Source organism: Bombus fervidus, chromosome 1 (assembly GCF_041682495.2).
Source record: "Bombus fervidus isolate BK054 chromosome 1, iyBomFerv1, whole genome shotgun sequence".
NCBI classification, from domain to species: Eukaryota; Metazoa; Arthropoda; class Insecta; order Hymenoptera; family Apidae; genus Bombus; species Bombus fervidus.
The window spans coordinates 21864900-21889560 of NC_091517.1; the positions used below are offsets into that span (position 1 = coordinate 21864900).

At 33.4% G+C, this 24661-nt stretch overlaps 2 protein-coding genes across 3 annotated transcripts in view; one reads left to right on the plus strand and one right to left on the minus strand.

The window, feature by feature from the left end:
- The window catches only part of Gro (TLE family member transcriptional corepressor groucho), a 250854-nt gene that overhangs the window by 102046 nt on the left and 124147 nt on the right, over window positions 1–24661 (plus strand). The window lies entirely within an intron of this gene.
- Window positions 1–24661, minus strand: part of LOC139990437 (protein fem-1 homolog CG6966) — a 39438-nt gene that overhangs the window by 13593 nt on the left and 1184 nt on the right. The window contains exon 1 of one of the 2 annotated variants that reach the window (XM_072009679.1): window positions 2858–3672. The exons of the other annotated variant lie outside the window; for it this stretch is intronic. Coding sequence (XP_071865780.1) covers window positions 2858–2896 — 39 coding nt within the window. The 5' untranslated portion in view covers window positions 2897–3672. Of the gene's footprint in view, window positions 1–2857; window positions 3673–24661 lie in introns of those variants that run through there. 2 annotated transcript variants of the gene reach the window in all.

Here is a 24661-nt window from a genome sequence, read left to right on the forward strand (position 1 = left end):
TTGATAAACGTTTCATTGATCACAAATCAAAAATACAAAATTTTGCTTTTTCAGTTAATGTTCTCGGCCAGTCTTTAATGTTTGCCGAAAGCTTCGACTCTCGGTCCCTCTTTCTCTTTCACTCGCGTCGTTCTTTTCCACGTTCGGCAAGTTTTGAGATCGCAGTTCCGAGAAACAGAACAGTTTTCTGCGTCCCCGTAATCGCGACACTTGTGTCTCGATATTTGTACAATTATCGAATGTTTCCAAGTTCCGTGGATCTAAGATTCGATAGAAAATAGTTCGCATGAATCATTTTAGCTCGACTCTATTAATACACCAGACTGTAGTGACTAAAGTAGTAGACTCTCGTATATAAATCCAATTGTCAGAGTGCCGCTGTTTTTAAAGTGCGTTGACCTCGGAACAGCTGCTTCGACTTGTCAGCATGACAATTAACAAACGTGCCTGGAAACTGCGAATAATATATTTTTCTCTTGCCGATCGAGAGATCCGTCATAAATAAACATGTATCGCGTGTATGCCCGGTTTATTCAGAAATAGTAGAAAAAAAGGGTGTGTTCGAAGGAACAGAGGAAACTGAAGAGTGCGGCATGGCGCAGTATGGCGGGGATCAGGAGAGTTTATTTTTCTCCAGTCTACAAACGCTGAGGACGCACGATTGCCTCAATGCAAATACACGCCCCTCAAAACACGGACGAGAAGTTCTATTCCAAGACCACATTCAACGTTAACAGATATATTGGACTTTTAAAAATTATGTAAATCTAAAGAACGAAAATAACCACCGAACGACATTCTTTTAAAATTTCCAACTTCTTTGTAATCTTTCATTCTCGTTTTTCATTGTATTTTTCAACGTTCCTTTTAGTAAGCAGCAAATTAGTTTGAATTTTTCAAGTTTCAAGGACGATAACAGACAAGTTCATAAGGAAAACGATCCTTATCAAATCTTTTTCGTCATCGTAGAAATTGTAGAATCGTTATTGTTGTAGAAAATGATCTGTATCTTGATTCATCGTTGAATAAAAGTTGGAAAATCAATTTTATCAAAAATGACTTTTGATAGGAGATTCGCAAATTGTTCTTTCGGGATGCGTATAGTTAGTCGCAGATCTAAATACTTACAGCAATTGCGTATGATGAATATTTTGTTAAAGAAAATTGAAACGTAGAGTAAAGAGATCATAGTATTCTTCTATTTTTTCCCTCTGTTTCTAGACAACCACGAACGATGAACGTGGCAGTATAGAATTGTCAAAAGTATCCTATTTTTCCTTGAGCATAATGGATATTTCGCTTTAATATCCTTGTTACGCCGTATGAAGCGGCCAACAAGTCAGCCCTTATTACCTGACTGTCAACGGCCTCATACCTCATATTCTGACCTTCTACAGACCCAAGGACCCACCATATACTCTAACGATAGTTTAATGGCTAACGTATATAAATGGGTCAATCGGTCTGTACTAAAATTACGGGACGTAGAGTCCCAAAAAGTACTTTACGTTTACAGCGGGTTATTCACCACAAGCTGGAATTTATTACGTGCTGGTAACAATCACGGATAAAGCGGGTATCTGCCATACGGATAGAGCGGATGTGTATACAAAGGAAAACGGGACTTTATCCCAAAAAACAATATCGTCAACTACCTAAGACGGTAGAAAGTCTCCTGCCCTGTGATGGCGAAAGAACGAACCGCGAGTCTAGGCCAGTCTGTGCAAAACATCTCCCGGGTTCCTTTGGCTCTTCAAGCTCTCACGACAGTCAAGTCAACTGTTCGTATGACACGGGCAATCATATTGATTCTACGTTTCGTCTTCGTAATCAAATTCACCGACTTCGCTTGTATGTGAGAGTGTGTATCTTTATAAACTTGGAATAAATATATACATTAATAAAACTGTAGACTACAGTTTTATTCCATTAGAACTACTCCTATTATCCCAAAAGAAATACGGGGATCGACCTGCTCGTGGTGTCGATTGATACAATCGTAACGGGAATTTACGACTCCTATTGACGCGCCTCCTCGCGAACGCGTCTCCCCGCGACTGGCCGAATTTACAATCCTTCTTTCGTTATCTATGCGAAAGTAAATAAGTGCAATTATTCGAAGGTACTAATTTTCCCTCGTAACAACCAGGAAAAGTAACGCTGAGAGACACGTGTGTAATTGCAGAGAAATTTTTAAATATAGCTGCAGGTCATCCTGTTATAATACACGAGCCTTTATATAGAAATCTTCGCCATAAAAAAAACTTGTTCCATTTCTACAACTAAAATATTCTTACCGTTTTAAAACTGTTATCTCGATATTTCACGAATAAAATAAATATATACTTTAACCTACTGGGTATATCTCAGAACATATGTTTCTTTATTTCAAATACGTTCCAAAAATTCGTCGTCGCTCGATCACGAGATTTTGTCTTATGTTTTTATAAAAATTATTGTCAACGATTGTATGACGTTACGTGATTTGCGATAAAGAATACATCAAAATTCTAAGATATATATGTTAATTAGAGATATGCAGATTTTTAAAGGGGAATTATGCAGTTACCTCGTTTTTGAAAAAATTACTGCACATCATCGAGATAAGAAAATAAAAACGTTATATTTAACGTTTTAGGTATTGTTTGATTAAAGGGATTGTATGATTGCAGCTTTGTATAATAAATAGAGCGCAATTTCATGTTCGGGAATGGACTAACGTCATTAACACGTCTGACCGACTTTTAATTCCTTATCGATACTTTTAATGATTTCAAGTTGCGAAATTATTGTCAATAAAGCGAAGAAGCATACATAAGAAAAATACAGAATCAACGAAGTGGAATGCAAAACTCACTCGTGTAAAATAATCTTCATCGTTCACCTCGTACTCCATTTTCTCGTTCTCGTTTTCTTCAGTCACAATTAACGAATTTGCCTCTCGGCCGGATATATTTTTTAACACGCGCGATTACTAAAATAGCTGTATTCAAGTGACCCGAATAGCACAACGATTTAACGATTATACGACTCGTGATTTAAGTATAACACGCTGTCTTGTAAAGTAAAAGATCTGTTTATGATCTATTTATTATAACATATTCTCGATCTATTTTAGAATAATTCGGCTATTTTACTATATCTCAATTTTACGATTATTCCGATTGACGTATAGAGATTTCAAATTCTATACGATTCCAAAATTTCGTTCAATTAAATGTATTGAACACGACATAAAATATGAGATCCTACGTAATTTAGAAATTCTTTTCAATTAAGCACAGTGACCGTAAAAACGAACAGTTAAAGAAACAGCAAAATATTTTTCTTCCGGATATACATATCTCTTATGGTAAACACACTCGCGGAATGGTTCACTCTGCCACGATATCAACACCTTCGAAACGTAGCAATTTATCATCGTCTAGACGCGAATGAGAAAGCACTTTTAGTAAGCATGAAACGTAAAACTGAATGCGTAATACGACGAACTTAAAAACGAAGTGTTTACGTAGTTGAACTTTGATCACGCGGGAGGAAATTGGAAACTAAACGAGACGACCGATTGGTAATCGATGAGCCGACCGACTGACAATCGCACAGTGACCGACTGATCCGAGACTGAGGAAATAAATACAGAAAATGACGCTACGAACTCTCGTTAAGGAAAGAACGAGCGAAGCCTGTTATTTGAAGCGACACTGTTCGTTCGGAACTTCCCCGAAGTACGCGTGTCCGCGAGATTCTGACGAGCTAAGCGAAAGAGTAGGAGAAAGATAGATCGTGTAGTGAAAGAGGAAAGGAGGGACCTTCTTTACCAGGTGCAGGATCGAAAAGAGGTGGTCAGCTCGAACACAGGAATACGTATAAAATGCGAGAAAGTAGGCCCTGCGTACCGATATTTATGCAACAGCATCGACGGTCGCATAAGCTTACTTATGCGCCAGAACACCACCGTGTACACTTTCTAATTGTTCTTCCTGATCAACTCTTACCGGTTGTTACACAACAGGAATATAGTTGGCGCGTATGCGCGTTATGAGATACGTACGCCACGTCATGCCTACCGTTCGTCGTGCTATATCGGCTTTAATATCGAATCCGTTCAAACGAAGAAAATCCAATTTTCCGAACTAATTGACAGACACAGACTTCGTTCGGGCAGCCGATTTTTCCGGATCACCGAACGATTACCGTTTATCTAGAGATTTAGCCATTAACACTATGTAATATTACGTAAAGAAAGCACACATAGGGGTTACGTATTCTAATGTACCGTCTTAAGTCGTTTCACTTTAACCTTTTTGTCTTTTTACTTAAGGAATAATTTTAAGAGATTGACCGTTTCCACATTCGTATATTTGTTATTCTTTCATTTTATACTTATTTTAGTTAAGATATCGTATTTTATTTTGGTAAGGATTTATCTCGTTTCTATCTTTGCGACCATTTCGTATATAGGAAATTGAGTAATAAAAATCTGAGACGACTGGATGATCGATAAAGCGCTTTGTACTTTGCCGACACATTGTTTACGTCGTTTTTTTGAAGAAGTATAGACCATCGATCGGTTTATTTAGAATGAACCATTAAATACATAGTTAAAAACAGAAAAAAGGGAAAAATAACCGGAGAAATGAAAAATACTTCCTTGTTTACGTATCATAATTGATGTCGTTAACGACCACAGAGGCAACATTAATAGGCTTATTCGTTCACAACACGCTCACGGTCTCAGATTCGAGTTGGCATGTAATTTTGCATTATACGCGTGATATTGACTCGGATGTGGTGTACAAGTTAAAAACCGCGGTATTTTAAAAATAGATTTTACAATAATTTACGTAACGAGCCATCTGCTGTATCGTTCGTTTTCATGTTTGTTTTACATTATAAATAAAATAAATTAAAATCATCTCCTCCCGTTCTCGAGTTATCAAATTTCTTTATCGAGTTATTAAATATTTAATATACCGTTGGTTGTTCCGTATATAGAATTTTGCAACGTCTAATAGAAACAAATTTCGTGCGAAAGATATCGACATTAATGTGTGATAACAGAAATTCGATCGATAGCGAAGAAATATAATAAACGTGATTCGCGTCACTTAACAGTGTGGGATTAATTACTCTTCGAACGTAACGCTGTGACGCGTCACACTGACGTATAAGAAAAACGTATAATTACGCAATCAACTACGACATATCGTTGGTTATGTAACACGTGTCGTTGAAGTGCAACAGGTATCATATGTACGCCGGTATTACGTGTAATTTCCCGCGGATGCAAATCCTCCACACGAGAAACGTCATATGGTCGTGGGACTTATGTAAAATGCCACTCGTTGCTGATATAATAGCGGAAACGGGGTTCTTATACGAAGTAGCATAGAATGATCATAGAATGCTTTTGGAGAGACTAGTTAACATTGGCAGTAGGCACGTGAGAAACGAGTATTACGGTAACACGTGAACTACGTTATATTTACCTAACATCAAGGACCCAATCTTTCATTATGTCATTACATTACAAATCGTATACCTGTCTTCGCGTTTTTCTATACACAGTTAAGCAATTGCTTACTGATATTTCAGTTATATGTTTTACGACCGTTTGCCTGGAAAGTGAGACACGAGGTCATCGTATAAATCGGGAAACCAATGGTTCAGAGATGTTGTCAGGCGAAAGAAACGAGTAAGATTGTTGAACTATGCAAGCAATAGGAAAAGAAACGATTGCTAACTATGTAACTAGATGTTGTATGAAATTACATTTACTTATACTTTCCAAGCGAGACTGTTACGTAAACTTTCGAGAAAGGTATTTACAAAAAGTATTACAGGTAGTGAAGTATCAACGTGAGTACAAATCAACCGAGTATATCATAAAGCGCGTTATTACCTATTTTACATAATGTACGTTATAAAATCCCCGGTTATTTAAATCAATACGTTAACGATCGACGAATAACAAACATATTCGGGCTCAACGTTCCATTTCGTTTAAATTCTCGACATTGTGCGTATTTACAGTATCAAGAGTACATATACTTTAATAAATATACGTTTAATGACAAAAAATGTCAAATATGAAATATTTTTGTAGTAATTACGATTGTTGAAATAAACGATTCTTCTCAACATACAAATAATGAAGAATAAAAATTATATTTTACACCACATATCTAAAACTAATATTAAAATTATATTTTACCACACCGCTGGTGTATCTGATGCATCTGATTGCATCTAATTGCATAAATTAGATCTGAATGCATCTAATTTATGTTTAGCTACTGCGCGTGTACCATGAATCTGATAACAAGGAATGGAGGATATTTGAAGAATCGTTGTTTATAACTAATTATCGCTGTTACATAGATAGTTTTATCTAAAAATTTTACCTACTCGAAGAATGTTAGTCCTGGTTTTATACCAATTTGAAGATTTTTGTTTTCTTAGGGATTCCCGTGCATACGGTGGATCTGCCTCACCCGACATTTATACTCGCAATAACTAACGATAAAAGAATTTAATCGTTCCTGAGCTTCTGTTTGAACTAGGTGTTCGCAAACGTTCGAAAACATAGACAGATGTAAATTTGCATCGAAGAATTCCTACCTATTCGGGGAATTCAGTGTTTAGATCCTTTAAAGATTAAACTCCTTATTAAAATTCTTTACAATCATTATATCGGGGACTCCTATTGAAGACAATAATCATACAGGATACATATTATTGTATCTTCATGATATTAGTAGCGACTTATTATCCTCAGCAATGATCTTTATGTTGTTGTCGTATGTCGCAATCGTTACTGATTACCTGCATATTCGAAGCAAATAAGACGATAAAAGCATCTGTACTACCAACACGTGTATTTATCTGTCTTTTTTTTTTCTTCACTTCAGTAGTAGACAGAAGCAATCGATATAATCGATGAAAGTGTAAAAGGTAGACAAACAAATATAAAAAAAGCGTCGTAACTACGGATGATTTGCTTCTGTAGAAGCGTAATTTAATTACGTACCTCACCTTCTGCACGTCTCACGAATATAAAAAATTGCATTTACAACGAAGGTAGATTCTATCAACTAGTTCTCTCGATAATCGAGATCGTAATATCCTTGAGCGTATACACAACACAGATTCTTTTAATAAATTAAATTGTATACATCACAAGTAGAACGCAATCATCGACAACTGATTCGTTGTAAGTTGCAAGGTCGCTACGCTACATCCTTCTGTTCTCGTTACAATAACGTTTTGCCAAAAATGTTTGCAACCGCACACGCGCGCCTCCTGCGATACCGATTTATATTCTTGTGATTTATTCGCAATTATCCACGGGGAAAACAAGAATGAATCACATAAAAAAAAAAAAAGATTCTTTCAACGTATATCAAGAAATTCTACCACATTTTCCGTACGTGATTGTGACGCTATGTTACTGGTTATTTCATCAGCCAAATGTTGCTCGACATTGAGGTAGAACGACATTCTTAATAAAACAAAGGATCTTTATATGTACACAGTGCGTAACGCACTTCTTTGTTAGGAAAGATTTAGCCAACGCAACTGCGTAACGCTTTCAGTTGGAAGGTTTTTGATTTTTATAAAAATTCTATCGTTCCAATTTGACGATGTTTGATTCATGAGGACGTATCTTGCTTTTTGACAATTCTTTCTAACGATTAACTCTTTGCCTGGAATCGCAATCTATTTTAAAGCTAAGTAAGTGAAAGTGATACTTTACATTATAATTCTTTAATGTTTCAAGCAAAATAATAATATAAATTATTCAGTCCCTTTAAATGAATCATTAATTATTCATAAATTGTTACAAATAATCCTTTGATCGAAAAGATTTTTCTAATTTTCTAGCGCTAATGTGAAATTTATGTTCAAAAGGAGAGACTAATCTGTATATTGTGTATAATTAATATTTAACGTAATACATATACCGTTTGAATATTTTGTAACGTTAATAATATAAATTTCTATGTTATATATTCAGACAGAACATCTAGCAAAATTTTAAATAATTTTAAATATCGTGAAATTTCTTATTAATCTTCAAGTAGCATTGTTGGGTCATAGGTAATCGTACAAAAATTTCGAAGGGCAAGTCTCGAAATTACTTACTTTTTTGGAATACTTAATCATTATTACAAAAATATAATTCGTCACTAATTTACACGAGATAAGCAAGATTCTTGAACAAAAATATTATCATTTAATTAATTTTATTAATCCTGAATAAAAAAATTATTGTGTTCAGAAACCTGCGTACATAATTCATTCATTGAACGTTCGTGACATATTGTGAGAGAACTGCAGAGGTAGATATACGTATGTTTGTATGTAAAATACACGCTTGTGTAAATACATGTGCAATTTAATCTCGCGCAAATTTTTGTATCGTCGTCTTACAAACGACCTACTGTGCGTGAGATTCCTGGATATTTAGAAAACGTAATTTCGCAAGAAGACTAGCAATATCGGTTATGAGATTTCCTTCGATACGATCCTATTTGCATAAAAGATTATATTCTCGTTGCGAATTCTTGCTAAGGAAATGAGAAAAAGAAATGAATGTAAAAACCCATGGATCGATTGGTTGATTCATAAATGGCAAAAAGAGTAAATTGTTTGAAAGTTACTTCGTTACAATTTATTTACTGGTACCGCAAAAACAAATTTTCAGGAGAAAAGATTTCAAGAAGTGGAAACTCTTAAACTTTTTAGTCTGTTTATACGAATAGACTAATTCATTGGTCGGCATATAATTCTGATTACTTCATTTCCCGTGTCAGGTTAATAATATGATAGGTCAAATTAATTAATATGTATTGAAAGGATCCGCATAGATTTGCTTAAGTTGCAATGATGAAATACTTCTAATCAATATGTATAGTTCGTTTGTTATACGAATTGATTATTGTACGAATATGCGATTTGAAAATCACGAGCAATTCATTTGGCTCTTGAAAAAACTACTTGAAAAGGTAAATTAGCGATACATTACTAGAAAAATGTACTACATAAATCGTATCTGTTGATCGGATGTGAATCCATTTATTAAAGGAAAAAAATAACTTACTGCTTATTCTGCAAAGCTAATGCACGTATGAGACTCAATTTTATTATTACTACTATTACTATATCTTATATTAATTATATTCGGAGACATCTTAGACTACATCATAAATTTCCTTACGGTCCATTCTTAGAAATCATAATCATAAAATATGTAAATTATTGGTCTTTTACTTGGTACAATCTAGAATTAAAGGTGTTTTATAGCTGGTTATTATTCAGAGATAAATGACAATGAATCATGTCCATATCATTTTTTATCATAAGTTCTTATTTATCTTGTGGAAAGATCGTACGAATTTATATGAACAAACGTATGTCTCGTTTGAGAGTTTAAGGTATTTAGCAAATTAACGAAAAAGAATTAAATTCCGCGGAACCCCCGAGATTAATTGAAACGCCTGTGCCCCGTAATAATTATAAGCATATGACTCATAGATATAGCTTTGTTTCGTTCTTTGTAGAAATTTTGATCGCAAGTCAATAAACTAATCGCGTTAAGATATACTTGCACATCTACAAACACGTGTAACATTCACGAAGTTTTTTTTTATTTGGAAGAATTTTACAATCAATTCTCATAGAGAATTATAAGTAAATTATTCTGACGTCGTACTACGTCGTGTTTAATAAGTGCTTATCGTATGTTTGATTCTAGGTTCATGAAGTTAAAGCCGAAGAAGTCGATTAACTAATTTTTAAACGATTAAATTTTTTAACAGACTGATATCTTTATGAGAGATTGTTAGGTGGAATGATTTTAACAACGCAGTATACACGACAATTAAGTGACTACGGATAGAAATATATAAACATCAAGCGATCTGTTTGTTGCGCCATTCAAACTAATACAATTACAAGCAAATACAATAAGGATGTAAATAAAGAATATAAATAAATAAGTAACTTCCAAATAGCTTTAAGCTGTCTTGACAATGTTTAGATGATTAAACACCAAGGCAGACAATACAACGTGCAAATATTTTCTATACTCATTACGTGTACTACTTCAGCATTGTTATCCGTTAAATACTATTTCAAAATAAGAACTTGCTTAGTTCTGTTAAACACATTCTTGGGTGATGATTCACGAATATTTACAAGAAATTAGCAAGCTGCTAGTTACCGACATTATCATCGTCACATCGTCCGTGAAATGTTAATGAAAGTCAGAAAGGATCATCCTCCTTCAAGTTGACCTTTTGCGGACCGATAAAGTCCACGAACGAAAATTTAAATAGAAATGTCATTTACACGGCATATGTACTGTACATTAATAACAATCGTGCAGTTATGACGTCTAAGTCGCTATTGATCGCCAGAAGACTAATTAAAGGACATCCTGGAAGACGTCTTGAATAAATAACGAAAGGCTTCGTACGATAGAAAAAATGGACTAAATCCACGACACAATAAATCGAATAATTCGCTGTCTAAAAGATAAATGTCAACGTAAAATACTCGATGCAACAACTGATTCTGTCACGTTATTTGGATTTGGTGTACAAATGTGATCGAACAGTTTACTGGAACAAATTAACGTTATAAAGTCATATTTGTGAAGGAAACATGTGACTTCACCTCTGTCCTCGATATATCATATAGAAACGAAATGATTCACGTAACATGAATAAATACATTACAAAGCATTAATAAAAAAAATATACTATCTTTTTAAAACTAAAGAAAAGAAAATGTATTATTTTGTAAGTCGAGATAAAACACAAATTACACGTTGTGATAAGAAACATGCATTTATATATATGCATTATACGATAAATGAATTTTCTGGAAAATTTCGTTCTCATTATAGATACTGAAATTTCAAGTCACAGTATAGCGACAAATACGTACTTCGAAGATCCGATTATTAAAAATAATTTGAATGCGAGTGGCCAGATATCGGTTTTCATTTTCTTCGCATGCCTAAAACGTGGTTTCATTATTCGTGAAAATAATTCTTCCAATGTGAGAAAACAGCAACAGAAACGAATAAAAAAAGATATCGTTCGAACGGAAAATCCCAGAACTTGAAAATCTTCCATCCTATAACCATAATTCAATAACACAACACGAGTCGATTGTTTTCAAATTTATGCTTTCTGGAAATTTTAATCCGATTAGTGAAACACGTGCCCGTAGGCAAAAAAAATATATTCGAAGGTGGGATTCTCGGAAATCTGTCCTTGTAAAAATTCCGTTCGACTTATCGTAAGGTATGATATTGAAAAAGGAAAATATATGACGATTTAACTAGTTCATCAGAGAAGACAAGTTAACTCGTGACTTGGATCCCTGAGAATTTGTTTTATTTACGGACCTTCCCTTTAAAATCGGTTCACGCGTAGTTATATTTTCCAAGATCGAGACTACCCTAAAACTAAACTACATTTAATCTATCTTTATTTTCCGAATAGCACAAAGGAAGAAAACGATAAGCTATACTTTCCATTCTTTACAGGAAAACAATTGAAGAACTCGTTACGTTGTCGATCAATCCCGTGTTACAAAAATTGTCTTTCTACGATATTAAAATATTATGATTATAATCGTACATTTACCTTCCACAAAATTTCGTCAACTTAGCAGCTATTTTCAGAAGATGTGCATCTTAAAACTCAAACGCTCTTTATTACCTTTGCTTCCAATTATTTCCAATTACTTCGTATTAAAATTCCCCCGTTTCTAAACATGAAACGGCGTTGACATTAGAAAATCGATTAAAAAAAGATGTTCTTATCGTGTTTTTGTTTTCCGTTTCTTCGGTTGATTCTATTGGGTTGGCAGCTAAGTGATTGCGGTTTTGCCATTACCACCTAATGACAAACTCCGCAATCACTTAGTTGCCAACCCAATATAATAATAAAACTTTCTGGTTAAGCAACGACCCAGTTAATAAGTTGAAATGCCCCCTTTGACGTTCCAGCCGCTGTTTGATTTCCCGCGTGAATAAGGGTAAATAGAAGATCGCGGGATATATTAAAAGACAACGTAGGCGCACGAGGCATTTTAGTCTTTCTCTCCATTCTGAGTGACGTCTTTTCTGCGCCTGGTTATGCCTCTGACTCACTACCTCGTCGACCGAGTAATATTAGAACGTGCCGGGAGAGTTGACTCGCATGTACCTCGAGTCACTCTTCAATCCCCGTCGTTCGTACACCGTAGATTTCCCTTGCTGTATGCAGCACGGACAAATTAATTGCAACTGCGAGAAAAAGGGGTTAACACGGATCACCGAGGCAAAGAGAGAAGTACAAAGCTAAAGTGAAAGTCCGTTATACGTTACGCGTAGTATAAAATTGTGGACAAGATGATGGAACAATGAAATTTGGAGGTATGAAACTAAATGCTTTGTTTGATACACGCGTAATATAGAAATATATTTATGGAAATATGAGTCACGCAGAAGGTAAACTGATATATTTTATCGACGATAACAGTAGAACCGGTAAATTCGTTAACTACGGATTTCATCGATATTCTTCTTCGTGGTATCATAAAATATTTAACATGCTAATGGTGTATTTAACGTATATTTAAATACAGTATATTTAAATACACATCAGAAACTGGTCTTGATCTAGAGTTAAATATTCGTTTTCTGAACGATTAATTTAAAAAGCAAAGAATAATTATTTTGCTACTAAAATCGAGAAATTTTCAGACAATGAAGTTACGTTTTTCATATTTATGAATTCTTGCTCAAACAATCTCATGATGCGATGAATAATTTAGGAATAATTTCATTTTTAAATACATCTTTCTGTTTAATTAAATTCTGCATGCTTAATCTTGTCTGCATTATCTATGGAAATATCTTTGCTGAATTCTTGAATAAAACGTTCAAAAATACTAAACAATCTTGTTCGGTATTCAATGTCAAAACCATATATTTGTTTAGTAAAATATTGTTCAAGGCTCATCTATCAATCTTGTCGTTGGAAGCGCGTGGACAAATTACGATGCGCATTTGTCCTTAAGAAAATTTCCAGGAATCTTGATACATACAATCGTCCAGCAATGTAGAAAGACAATAACCTGCTTAGTCAGTGAACCGCTGACTTGGTCAGAAGCGATAAGGAAGGACAATGAAAAATCGATGGTACATACTTGGAACGTATGGAGAAACATTCTCGTCTCGTCGAGGTTGACTAAATAAAGATTTAAACTGGCGAACGTGTTGTGAAACGATGCAGAACTCGTTCCAAGTTACCAAGCGCTTCGGATACAACAAAACAGCTTTGCACGCAATTTGTATTATTAAATTCTCGATTGTCTTCGTATAACAAATTATTATTTAACTTCGCTGTACAATAGCCACGTGTTTTAATCGATTCTATAATAATAATAATTCGTCAAACTCTACTTTAATCTACTTTAATCTAATCTCTGATCTACTTTAATTGACGAGACAATTGACTTTTTTACCTGTTAGTAATCAATCGATAATAGTAATTGATTTAATTACGCATAAAATATCGATTTAAAACTCAATATTGAAATGAATCGTCATTTCTCGAAGTATCGGTCCATTGAGAAAATAATAAACATATAAATGTATTAAAAATGAGTTCGACGTTTCATTTACTACAAAAGATACTACAAAAGATCGACTAGGAAAATTCTAATTTCGAACAGAAAATGATACAGGAAGAGATACGACCCGTTGCCAGTGTCAAGGTATTGGATAAAATCTTTTACTATGGCGATTATTTCTCGACTGGTTGACTAGGTAGCAGGGGAATTAAGCCACGCTCACACTATCACATTATCATTGGAACGTTGCACGTTGCTACTACAGTCATACGATGATACGATTTTATTGTCCGTAATTGAGGAGATTCTCATATTAACAAAGAATACCAATGTACATACAAACCAGAGAGATAATGCGATCTTACATCATTTATTTCAGTGATCATGTGAACGCGACGTTAGATAGTTCAATTCAACTTGTTTATACCGTATAAGAGAATAAGGAACTTCGACACGAATAACCTTACCGACAACTTCAAGAGTAGCTAGATATTATACAGGATGTCGTATCTTTTTGTTCGCGTGAAATTAGAAATGACATTGCGTAGAAGATAAAGAGATAAAGATTCTTACAGATTATTATAAAATATATAGAAATATAGGAAGATATAAATACCACATCTTTAGATTAAAAGAAATTATCAATATAAATTGTTGATGTGATTTTCACTTCTAGGAAAACTCTACATCTTCTTTAGTATCTAGTTTTCCTAGTCCTAGATGCTGTTGAATATTGTAAAGCACAAAATTAATTCGAAGGGCCCCTCAGCCCATAGCCTTTGCACAGATGGTGCAGCGGAGTATAGACAGACCAGTTTTTTTTTTTTTTTTTATTGTAAAAATACCCATAGGACTATGGGTTCGGAGTTCTATTGTAAAGTAACGCTACCAGTGTGACAACGACCATACCAAAATTATTATTCCATCGTTATTCCACACTACCTAAAAATGAACCATTAGGCTTTGACCTAATCGTTGCATACGGCCCAACACTAAACTTTCCACATTACATAGGACCCTTTCAAGATCCTCTCCCTGTCCCACAACTCCAACAAGCTCAATATATAAAAATCTCCAAGCATTCGATCTCGAGACTAGTCTTGGGTACAGTCTTGGCCGTGATTTGAACAACTATTTTAACTTCGCTACTTCATTGTAATATTGTATTTAATCACTTTTGTGAATAAAAGCATACAAAAATATAAAAGGACAGTCAAGTTAAGCTATTGCTCAGCTACTCCTTTTTTTATCACGAATTTTACGCGACACCAGCGACGGATCTGGACTAGCATACACTATACTTATACTTAAATATATTTCTATTATACATTCATCCAGGCATTTCCTCCTTCTATTCTAAGATAAACCAACATAAATAACTAGATATAAATACTATTTTAATCTTTATTTTTATATTAAATTCTGCTATTTTTAAAATACCATTTATTCTCTGATACCTACTAATAGACTCATTTAACATAAATATATATAAGAAGTAGAAATATATATATGAAATAAAAAATTATTTCATATTTAAGATGTGTTCGTATACTTAATACAGGAGAAATGGATTTACTATATCTTACTAACTTGTAAGATATGAACAGATCTCGAAGATATTAGCCAAGAATGAAAAATTGTGGATATATCAAAGGATGATCATAAGTTAGAAAGAGTCTCGAATATTTGAATAGATAATACTGAATATAAGAATAAATAAATCAAACGGAAAGCAGATGCTTCAAGTATTTTATTATAGCGATATAAATTATGGTACGGTAAAAACTCTGTGTTTAAGATAATTTATATTAGTTTAATAATTGATAATGTTGCGGTCAGTAATTTGTTATTACTCGAGACCAATTATTCGAGAAATTAACGCGAATAAAAATTAAACGCAACACGATTATCTCTCCAATGAAAGTGTGCTGTATCTTACGTATTATAAGCCAAAGTAACTAAGCAATAATCTCTAAACTCTGAGTAATAATCTTCTATCTCTATAAAAGCATCTCAACAAATAATTGCTGTAACCGCAATTAATCAATGTCTAGTTCGTTTCTTAATCTATATATAACGCACTATATACAATACGATTAACTTACTTTTATTATTACTCATTTCTCTCAACTTTATCCCCAATTAAGTACAAAACGATCTGTAAATAACTTTGTATAGAATATTCTGAATTTTTATATAATTATAAAATAAGAAACAAAAATAAAGATATTAACATATCGAGCTAGATCAATCCGAGACTTTGCCTCATCGATTAAGTCTATTACGACTGACACTGATGTTTCATTGATTTGAAACAAAAATATATTCAATGACTATCAGGAGTTATATAGACACGTGCATGTTCAATTCGAAATAGATATGTAGATATTGGCTATAATGCTGTTCTATTTATAGAGTCTGTTATAGATTTTACACTATCCCAATCAATAAACATATACAAAACCCAACAACTCGATGATAATAGTTACTATCTAATCTAAACTAATGGTACTTCGGAAAAGAAATTTTTTCTAACGAAAATTTCTGAAGTAAGATACATAAAAATTTATCTTTTCACGTAGTAATTGCTGATGAAGTAAAAGCTTCATCCGAGAGAAGAACAAAATCTTTAATTCACAAATTGTATCTTCTTAATTACACGACGGACAATAATCTCGTACACAATGCTACTTACACGTTACTATCAACATCCGTTTGATTAGATAAGGATTACATATTATAAACTCGAATGAATTATGGAGAAATGAAAAGAACATAAATCTTCATTATAACGAAATACAAAAAAATATTGTAGCAATAATTTATGATGTATTTATGCATGATCTGAGCTGAAATGTGAAACTAATTTAAATATCATTAGGTGAGGTATCTGGTAGATACAAAGCGACTGATGATCAAACAAAATTTTTTTCAATAATACGCAATCCCTGATTTATTTTCCTCTTATATGCACGAGTACATAAACAATTCACGCGATAAATAATTCTAAACAATTTAGTGGATTTTTGATAAACGTTATATATTTTTTACAATGCCTTGCAAGAGATTAATGCTGTTGCGTTTTTCCGGGGACATTTCCAAAAATATTATTAAAAAATATCTTAGATATGAAAATAGGCTGTGAAAAATTTCTACTTATTAAAGACTATAGTACGTTGTACAATTAATTTCCTTTTTGTTTAGAAGATTTTCCCGATAAATACGATAACCGGACAAGCCTTTTCGTTTCGCGAGACAAAAATGATATTGAAGTGCAAAAATCCAGCAACCGTAGGCTTAGCTGAATTAGTATCAACGTAAATAAATTCGTATACGTTTTATGGAATACGAATAATCGATCCGAAGGCAACAAGACGTTGCTCGAGATTCTTCGTAAAAATATGGCGAGGAAAAATGTAAAGCTCGCGGCATCGAGGAAGAAAACGTATTTTTGTGTCGTAACTGAAAGTTATTTCGGTAATTGGAACGTTTAGGTACTACACATGTGTACAATCCTAACCTAGATTTTATACTGTCTTGTCCGCTGCTGAGGTGATTCGCATCCGTATGAAATATGTGTTTCGAAAGCGGCGCTGAAGACGAAGAAAACATAACCTTGCAACGGGAATTCGCCGAATGGTTACCGTTCATTGCGATCTTAACCTATTTCGCGACCGAACAATTCTCGATCTAAGTGAATTTCAATGAGTTGCCTTTGCTACGCATTTTGTAACGGTCTATCTACGAACGAGATTGGTAATTGACAAAGTTACAGTTACGATACTAGGTCGATATCTGTTTTTATATGTTTTCTTATCTTATCCTGATTTTAATCTTGTTTGGGTAAAGTGGGACACGCGGTATAATTTATTTCGCGTTCTCGTCTTAGAATAGAATAGTCGATTCAACGATCAATCATCTATCGAATATATATATTTTTAGGCGAGCTCTTTGAATAATTTTTTTGTAGCGATATTTCAATTAAATTTCATTCGATCGTGGTGGCCACAAGCAGTCGAAGAGAAAAGCAAATCTTATTGTGACCGTGAATAGTTCGAGGCAGCTAGCCAACATTAACGATTTCTTCATTGGAAATGTTCATAAATTTCGTCTAAATATAACGTGGTTGTAGATTTCTGCATTTGATATCAGCTATAATACGTTCGTTTTTTAACACTTCTATCATAATATATACATAATTCTAATTAAAAAATTTATCAGATCTACGCTTGAATACACACTTGGAATATTTCAAAAATTATTTTAAAATACGAATAGCACGAAGGAAGATTAAATCTAGTACTGATTCGACACGAGTATTTTGTATAGAAGTAGAAAATTAGTTTTTACTAAACTTACTAGAATAAAATCGCGAAATAATCCTAATTAACTATCGTTTGTAATCTGATTATAAATATTCATGTATCCATAAGTACAGATAGGAGTAATTCAAAGATGAGTCACACCATAAATTATTCAATAACAGGAATATTTTATTCCTATTATAATATTTAATAATTATCACGCTATGACAAATAGCTACGTGTGTATTAATTAAGCTTATTCATAATATCTGGCAATCTACGACGAAGAAGGAAAAGAACAGAAGTCAAGTCACGAAACAAACGTGACTCAACGAAAATAAAAATCTAAATTAATCTTTTTATGATATGATATCGAATTAACTGAAGCACGAGTGAAAATTAAACGTTTCCACACAAACAACTTTTATTTACGTTTCACGACTTCGCATTTAATTGGATACAGTTCTCGTATGGTACAACTAAGGACACATTTGCAACAATTACGCAATACGATGAATTTATTTAAAAAATTGAATTCCACTGAATCAGAGACGTTAGAGCATCTTTCGTTTTCATAGCAAAAAAATCATACGAGCCGGTCAAAAGCCAAATTCATCAACTTTTTCTAGTTTATTTATGTGTCGTATACAGGTGTTCGTATCATTATTATGTTAACATGATACGACAATGATAACATTGTAACATGCTATAAATTCATAGTCAAATAATATTCGTTTTGTACTTTTGGATAAATAAAAATAAATCTAACACAAATTAAGTAAATTAAATATCGGTGTTGCGTGTTTGTTGCTGCAACCCTACAATTTCTAAAATTATCGCTCTAAACATCCCTCTGGATCGTGCAAAATAAAAAACCATTTTACTTCTTTCAGAAAAACACTATGTCAGTTTTATCCTTGAATTAACGTAGCAAACTTGCAACAACAGGCAAACGTACTGTATATCTACATATTTTTAGCGACAGAAGCATCAACCATGGTCGTCTATTTTTCCATATGCAATCTGAACTGAATATCCTTGAATATTTTATTCGCGGTAAAACGAGCCGGTTTCTATGTTCGCCGCTCTACGATTGGGATTGTGATTTCAACATGATTACCGCTGCAGCGATCGGTCAAGAGGTCTTCGTGAAATCAAGATCCTGAGCGTAGTGAAAATTGGTGTCAGCCTTGAATCACAAGAATTGAAGTTATGTAATTTCCCACCACGCGAGAAACTAACATAAAATGTGCTAGTTCGACAGCTTGACAGCGTTGCGTAATTAGAACGAGACCATTAAAACATTCATTCACTGTGTATCAAGAACACTGACTAAGAAATTTTGGATTTCAGTTTTACGTGGGTTGACTCATGGTCAACGAGTTATTAGAAGATGAAACTCAAGGCAATATATTTTGATGTCTCGATATTACCGATTTATTCCTTTCTTTATAATTAACTGTAACGCCAGCTTTAAATGTAATTAAACCAATTACCTTTATATAGTTCAATCAATGTCGATTTTATCTCTCTTACAGATTTTGTAGTATTATATTTCACTTTCGTGGCAATTATCAATTCATGGCGAAGTAAGCTCATACGTTACGCTAAATTTCGCGTTTCACGCAAATTTTTATAAAAATCCACATAGTAATACACGGCTGTAAACATATAGACGACAAACATATAATCGACAAAGAAAATTAGAAGTTACGAAGAGTACTTTACTTCGAATACTTTGAATATTCAGATATATTCAAATTCCTCAGAAACGTATAAATATTCACAACCTAATAATTATATGATAAATTAATTTGTTCGTGATAATTTAGAAAGTAAATGTTTCTAAATATTACACGCTAATGTAAAATTTTCATTTTGTAATCGAGACTGAAAAATATTCTTTTCAAAGCATATTCAACATAAAACAAGCTATCTGACCTGAGGTTTCGATGATAACTAACGATTACGTAACGTGACAATGTATTACGGGTAATCTTCGAGGAAAGGAAAAAAACGCGTGAAAAACGGGAAAGCTGTGTTGTTGTACTCGTTGTGCAATTAAGCGTGGCTCGTCACATTTTAATCAAAGAATCGTATTAAGCGCTTTTGATTATTTCCTAATAATTTTAAGAGTGCTGCGATCTTATCTATTATAGCATTTGTCTATTTCGTGTGATACTGCTTTTAGTATATATTTTTTATTATCGTAACAAGCAGTGGATCTCGTCGTCCGTTAGAAACACAGCTTGTGACCCATCGATGAGTCAACCCAACCGAGGATTGAACGCGTGCTGCAGTAGATTTTTTTTGCATTTAATCTTTCGCACACGCGCGCGCTCACGTGCGTACACACACATTTTTATATATTTAGAATTCTATAAAAAAACATTAAAATTCTTTTGATTTTAAACGAAAGGGATATATAGTATTTAGTGGCGTAAAACGTACAGCGATATAAATATTTTCAGATAAATTTCTTACTTTGTATTTCAAAAGTGATATCTAAAAGAAGTTTAGGTAATACGCGATATCAACAGAACTTTAATGGCAATATTTATTGATTTTAAAATATTAAAATCAATAGAAAACAGTACACCAAATGGACACTGTTATAAAAAAAAATTCTTTGGAGTATCGCTTTTTAAACATCTATAATTGTTACTATGGAAACTTTTACGTATCAGTAAAAATACGTTTCGGTTTTTGACAATTTGTCGTGGTATAAGAAAGTTGATAAAAAAAATTAAAAGGCCACAAAAGGGATAAACGTGAAGCTGTAATCAAAGGAAGGAGAAAGCGATTCGTTCGTAACTTTGTTTCTATGAAAACATTAATAAATGTCAACGACTGGCATTACTTCGATGAAAATTTACATAGAAAGACAGAAACGTTTTATCGAGAATCCAGTATAAACGAAAGGTCAAAGATTTGTTTCACCCACGAATCGGTTTATTACATCGCAACATTTCCATTCTGCGAAATTAAACGCCTCGTAGCTAATAAACAGTCGATTTAATATTTAATTTTCGATCAAAACACATAGACATTGATACGGATTTACACGAAACCTATATTGTTATTTGCACGTTTTACGCAAAAACAGCTTATGGTCGTTGAATTGTACGTTCACATCGAAATCCTTGGATCACTTTTTGCTTTTTGGATAAAATAAACTTTTTCGTACATTTTTCTGAGAAACGTGAATATTATAATCATAACACTGATTTTTAAATATACTTAATTACTTCATCGGTATCATAAAAGATAATATTATGAATAAAATATTTATTTAATTAAGCAAGTCATTTCTTTGGAAACTTCAATAACGAATATACTGCGAAAAAGAAAAGATATTCTGACTTTCTCGATCTCATTTCCCAGCATTATTTTGATCAATTAAATTTGTCGAATTTAATTAATTATTTACAAATCACGAATAACAGGAAACCTCTAAAACATTTCGATCGAAGCGTTATGAAAATGAAACATTGTAGGGAAATATAATAGGAAAATGGCACGATAAAATACACGTTGAACGTAGGTATTTGTGGAAACCATTGTTCAATTTATGTGAAGCTTTAGACAATCACGATCGATGATATGTAGTCGGTTGGAAGAAATCAAATGACAGCTGCATCCGCTTGGTTTCTAAATATTCACGGCAAATACACCATTTATCGCCTACGCCTGTTTCTGCGTAGTGCTGTAGCCAAATATGTTGGAACACAATCCAAAACAAATACATAATCTAAATTTAACAAAGTTTGTAACATTAAATTCACGATATTTCATGATTAGTATCTTGACACCTTCTTATAAATCTAAAATTATAACAAAATTCCACAGATCCACGTAAATCGTCTTCTCAATATTTAGGAAATAATTTATTATGTATATTCCAGAAGGAAACAATCGTGTTACTTTACCAAAGCTTTTAACAATCTTATTATACTGTAAGGAAACCAGAACTAAACCAAATATTAATAAACATAAAATGTTGATTTGCAAACCTATCGGATAAATATAGAAGAATTAGAAAGAGATAAATTTTAAAATCTAATTGGAAGCTAACGTTCAAGCCATCCGTGTATCAAGAGCAAACATTATTGTGCAGAGTAAATTGATTGCTGGTTCGAAACCAGATCGAATGAGTTTGGCACTAGACAGGCAGGAATAATGTACGCGACATGTTAACACGAGCACTATAACAATGTAGTCGCGATAACTACCGTATTAACCTCACTAAATTATACGGTGAATAGCATTTAAATTTTCAAACCTGATCAATATGCCGACATTGACCTCTAGCAAGAATTTTCATTCCAAATATGTAATTATGGTCTTCCACAAATTATCGATATCCGTGTGACCAATCAATTCTACGATCTGTATATTTTAATCGACTGCGTGTTTTCCAAAACTTTGTCACCGAAACCGATTAAAATATATGCGCTAGATTTAATTAAAATTAAGAGAATTGGGAAATAGAATTACGAATAAAATATTGCTGGTGATCTCTCGAATAAAAATCCACTGGTCTTTGAAAAAGTATGTGATAAATTGTTGGAGACAATTATAAATTATTACTTGCGATATTCTACAATTACACTAATTACCTATCGAAGAAAGAAACAATTGCAAGTTGATATGACAACAGGACATTTTAGTAGCTGCGACTCTATAGACCGGTTCAGACAAGGCGAGTAGTTTAGCCAAGTAGGAAATAAAGCCGAATTTACACTATGGATGATTCACCGAAAGATGTTACTTTCATCCTAGTTTTGTCCACAGTGGTCCTCCAATGTGAACAATGTAAATTCGATGTAAATTACAGTACGAAATTGGATAAGCTTTAAAGCAAACGTAAACTGAGAAATACAAAAGATATCGAACAGCGAGAAGACATATTTGAAACGAATAAACACGTCACGCAATATAGCGGCTATTTCATATCTATATGATTTTTTTCCTATCACGTTAATGGAACGTAAGTGGAGCTGATATTTCTATTAAAATAAAAAATACTTTTTCATTCGTGATTTTCAATAACATCAACAAATCCATATAGACGACAACGCTAGCTCTTTTCTTACCGAACTCATTCCCTCCCACGTTTCAACTTTACTCTTATGTATTTTCGATGCGTTACAGCGAGAGTAGATATATACACACGTACAAAAGGCACGTAAGTAATACGCATGGAACCTAACCAAGCAGGCTTCCCCATTAGCGTCTATGGATGTCTCAACCTACTAAATATAACTGCTACTTGTCGTGGCTATTTCCTACTTGAGATACGGTCACGATAGAACTCCCTTTATGCAAACACGTGAGAGAACAGAATCAGACGAATCTGATAACCAAATAATTCCGATAATGATAGTTCATTAGCTATTCCCTTTACTGTCTTCCCTTTTAGCTCTGATAATAATTCATGAAACTGAAGTTGAACACATTTATGCGTTTTGTTAACTTGTTTCTTTATCGAATTCAACTATTCTTTATCTAGTAGACATGCAAATTGTTTTAACACGAATAAATGGTTGTTAAAATATATCCAATATGGCTGATAGTATTTACAGCATGCTCTTGTAAACGAATTTAATTTATTATTTATTCAAGATTTGGAAACCTTCGTCCAGATCGACGATTGTACAAAGTACAAAGAAAATCGGAATATACTAAGTATAGCAAATGCAAAACGTTGTTACTAGCCCATGATCTTTGTGCTCAGGAATGAGAAAGCGTCAATACTTAAATGTTCCATAACCTAGCCCTTCCCCGAGCGTTGACCTAGGCGGAAGTTTCCAAATTTTGCCTAGTCCGGTATGCCTAGTATATTCGGATCTTCTTTGTACTTTTTAAAATTATCGATCTGGACGAAGTTTTTTAAATGTTCACAATGTGCTGTAAACGTGACTAAGCTGAAATTGCTCGTAGTATCTTCTCACACAAAAGTACATTAAGTTTATTAATATATACTACTACTTGATAAATATATGCTGTTTATTAAATTTTGTATTGAAATGTTTGCTTTTCCATAAAAAGTTAATGTTCCTAGAAAAGGGATAATTTATTTGTATACCATTTGACTTGTTCATATACTACGATAAATGTGAAATAAAAAGAGTTGAAGATTCTTTCTATTGATTGTAATAAGTTTACGTATAAGAAGGTGGTGAATCTGATTTTTATCCATTTCTTTTTTTTCTTTTTTGCTTGTTATCGCGTTGCGTGTCCTGCGCGCAAGTCACCGAGTAAGATGAGAACGCTACGAATTGGTAGAAGGCCAACCACGTTCGAAGTTTCATAACACGTATGTATGCGGTCGCATGCACACGAGATGCCATTAAAACAGCGCGTTGCTATTTCGAATAAGCGTGCGTGGCCACGTAAAAACGTGAGGAAAACGAAAAAGAAAGAGCATACTCAGCTCGGTAGATTTATTTTAGGGGCGAGAAAGTATTCGACAAAAATTCCTTTCGCCGCTCAAATGCGACTATGATTATTTGTACTTAAAAGAAATTAAATTCGACATAAAGTAATAATAATTCATTAATTTCTTAGTATCTAGAAATTCGAATAAATTCCGTTAAGTACTAATACATTTCAGTATCTTGAGCATTATTAGAGGTCGTACCGAAATAAAATGTTTTGTTTATTAATAAGATCGTCTATTATACGTATTATATGGAAGTATATGTCTTGAGTATAATGAA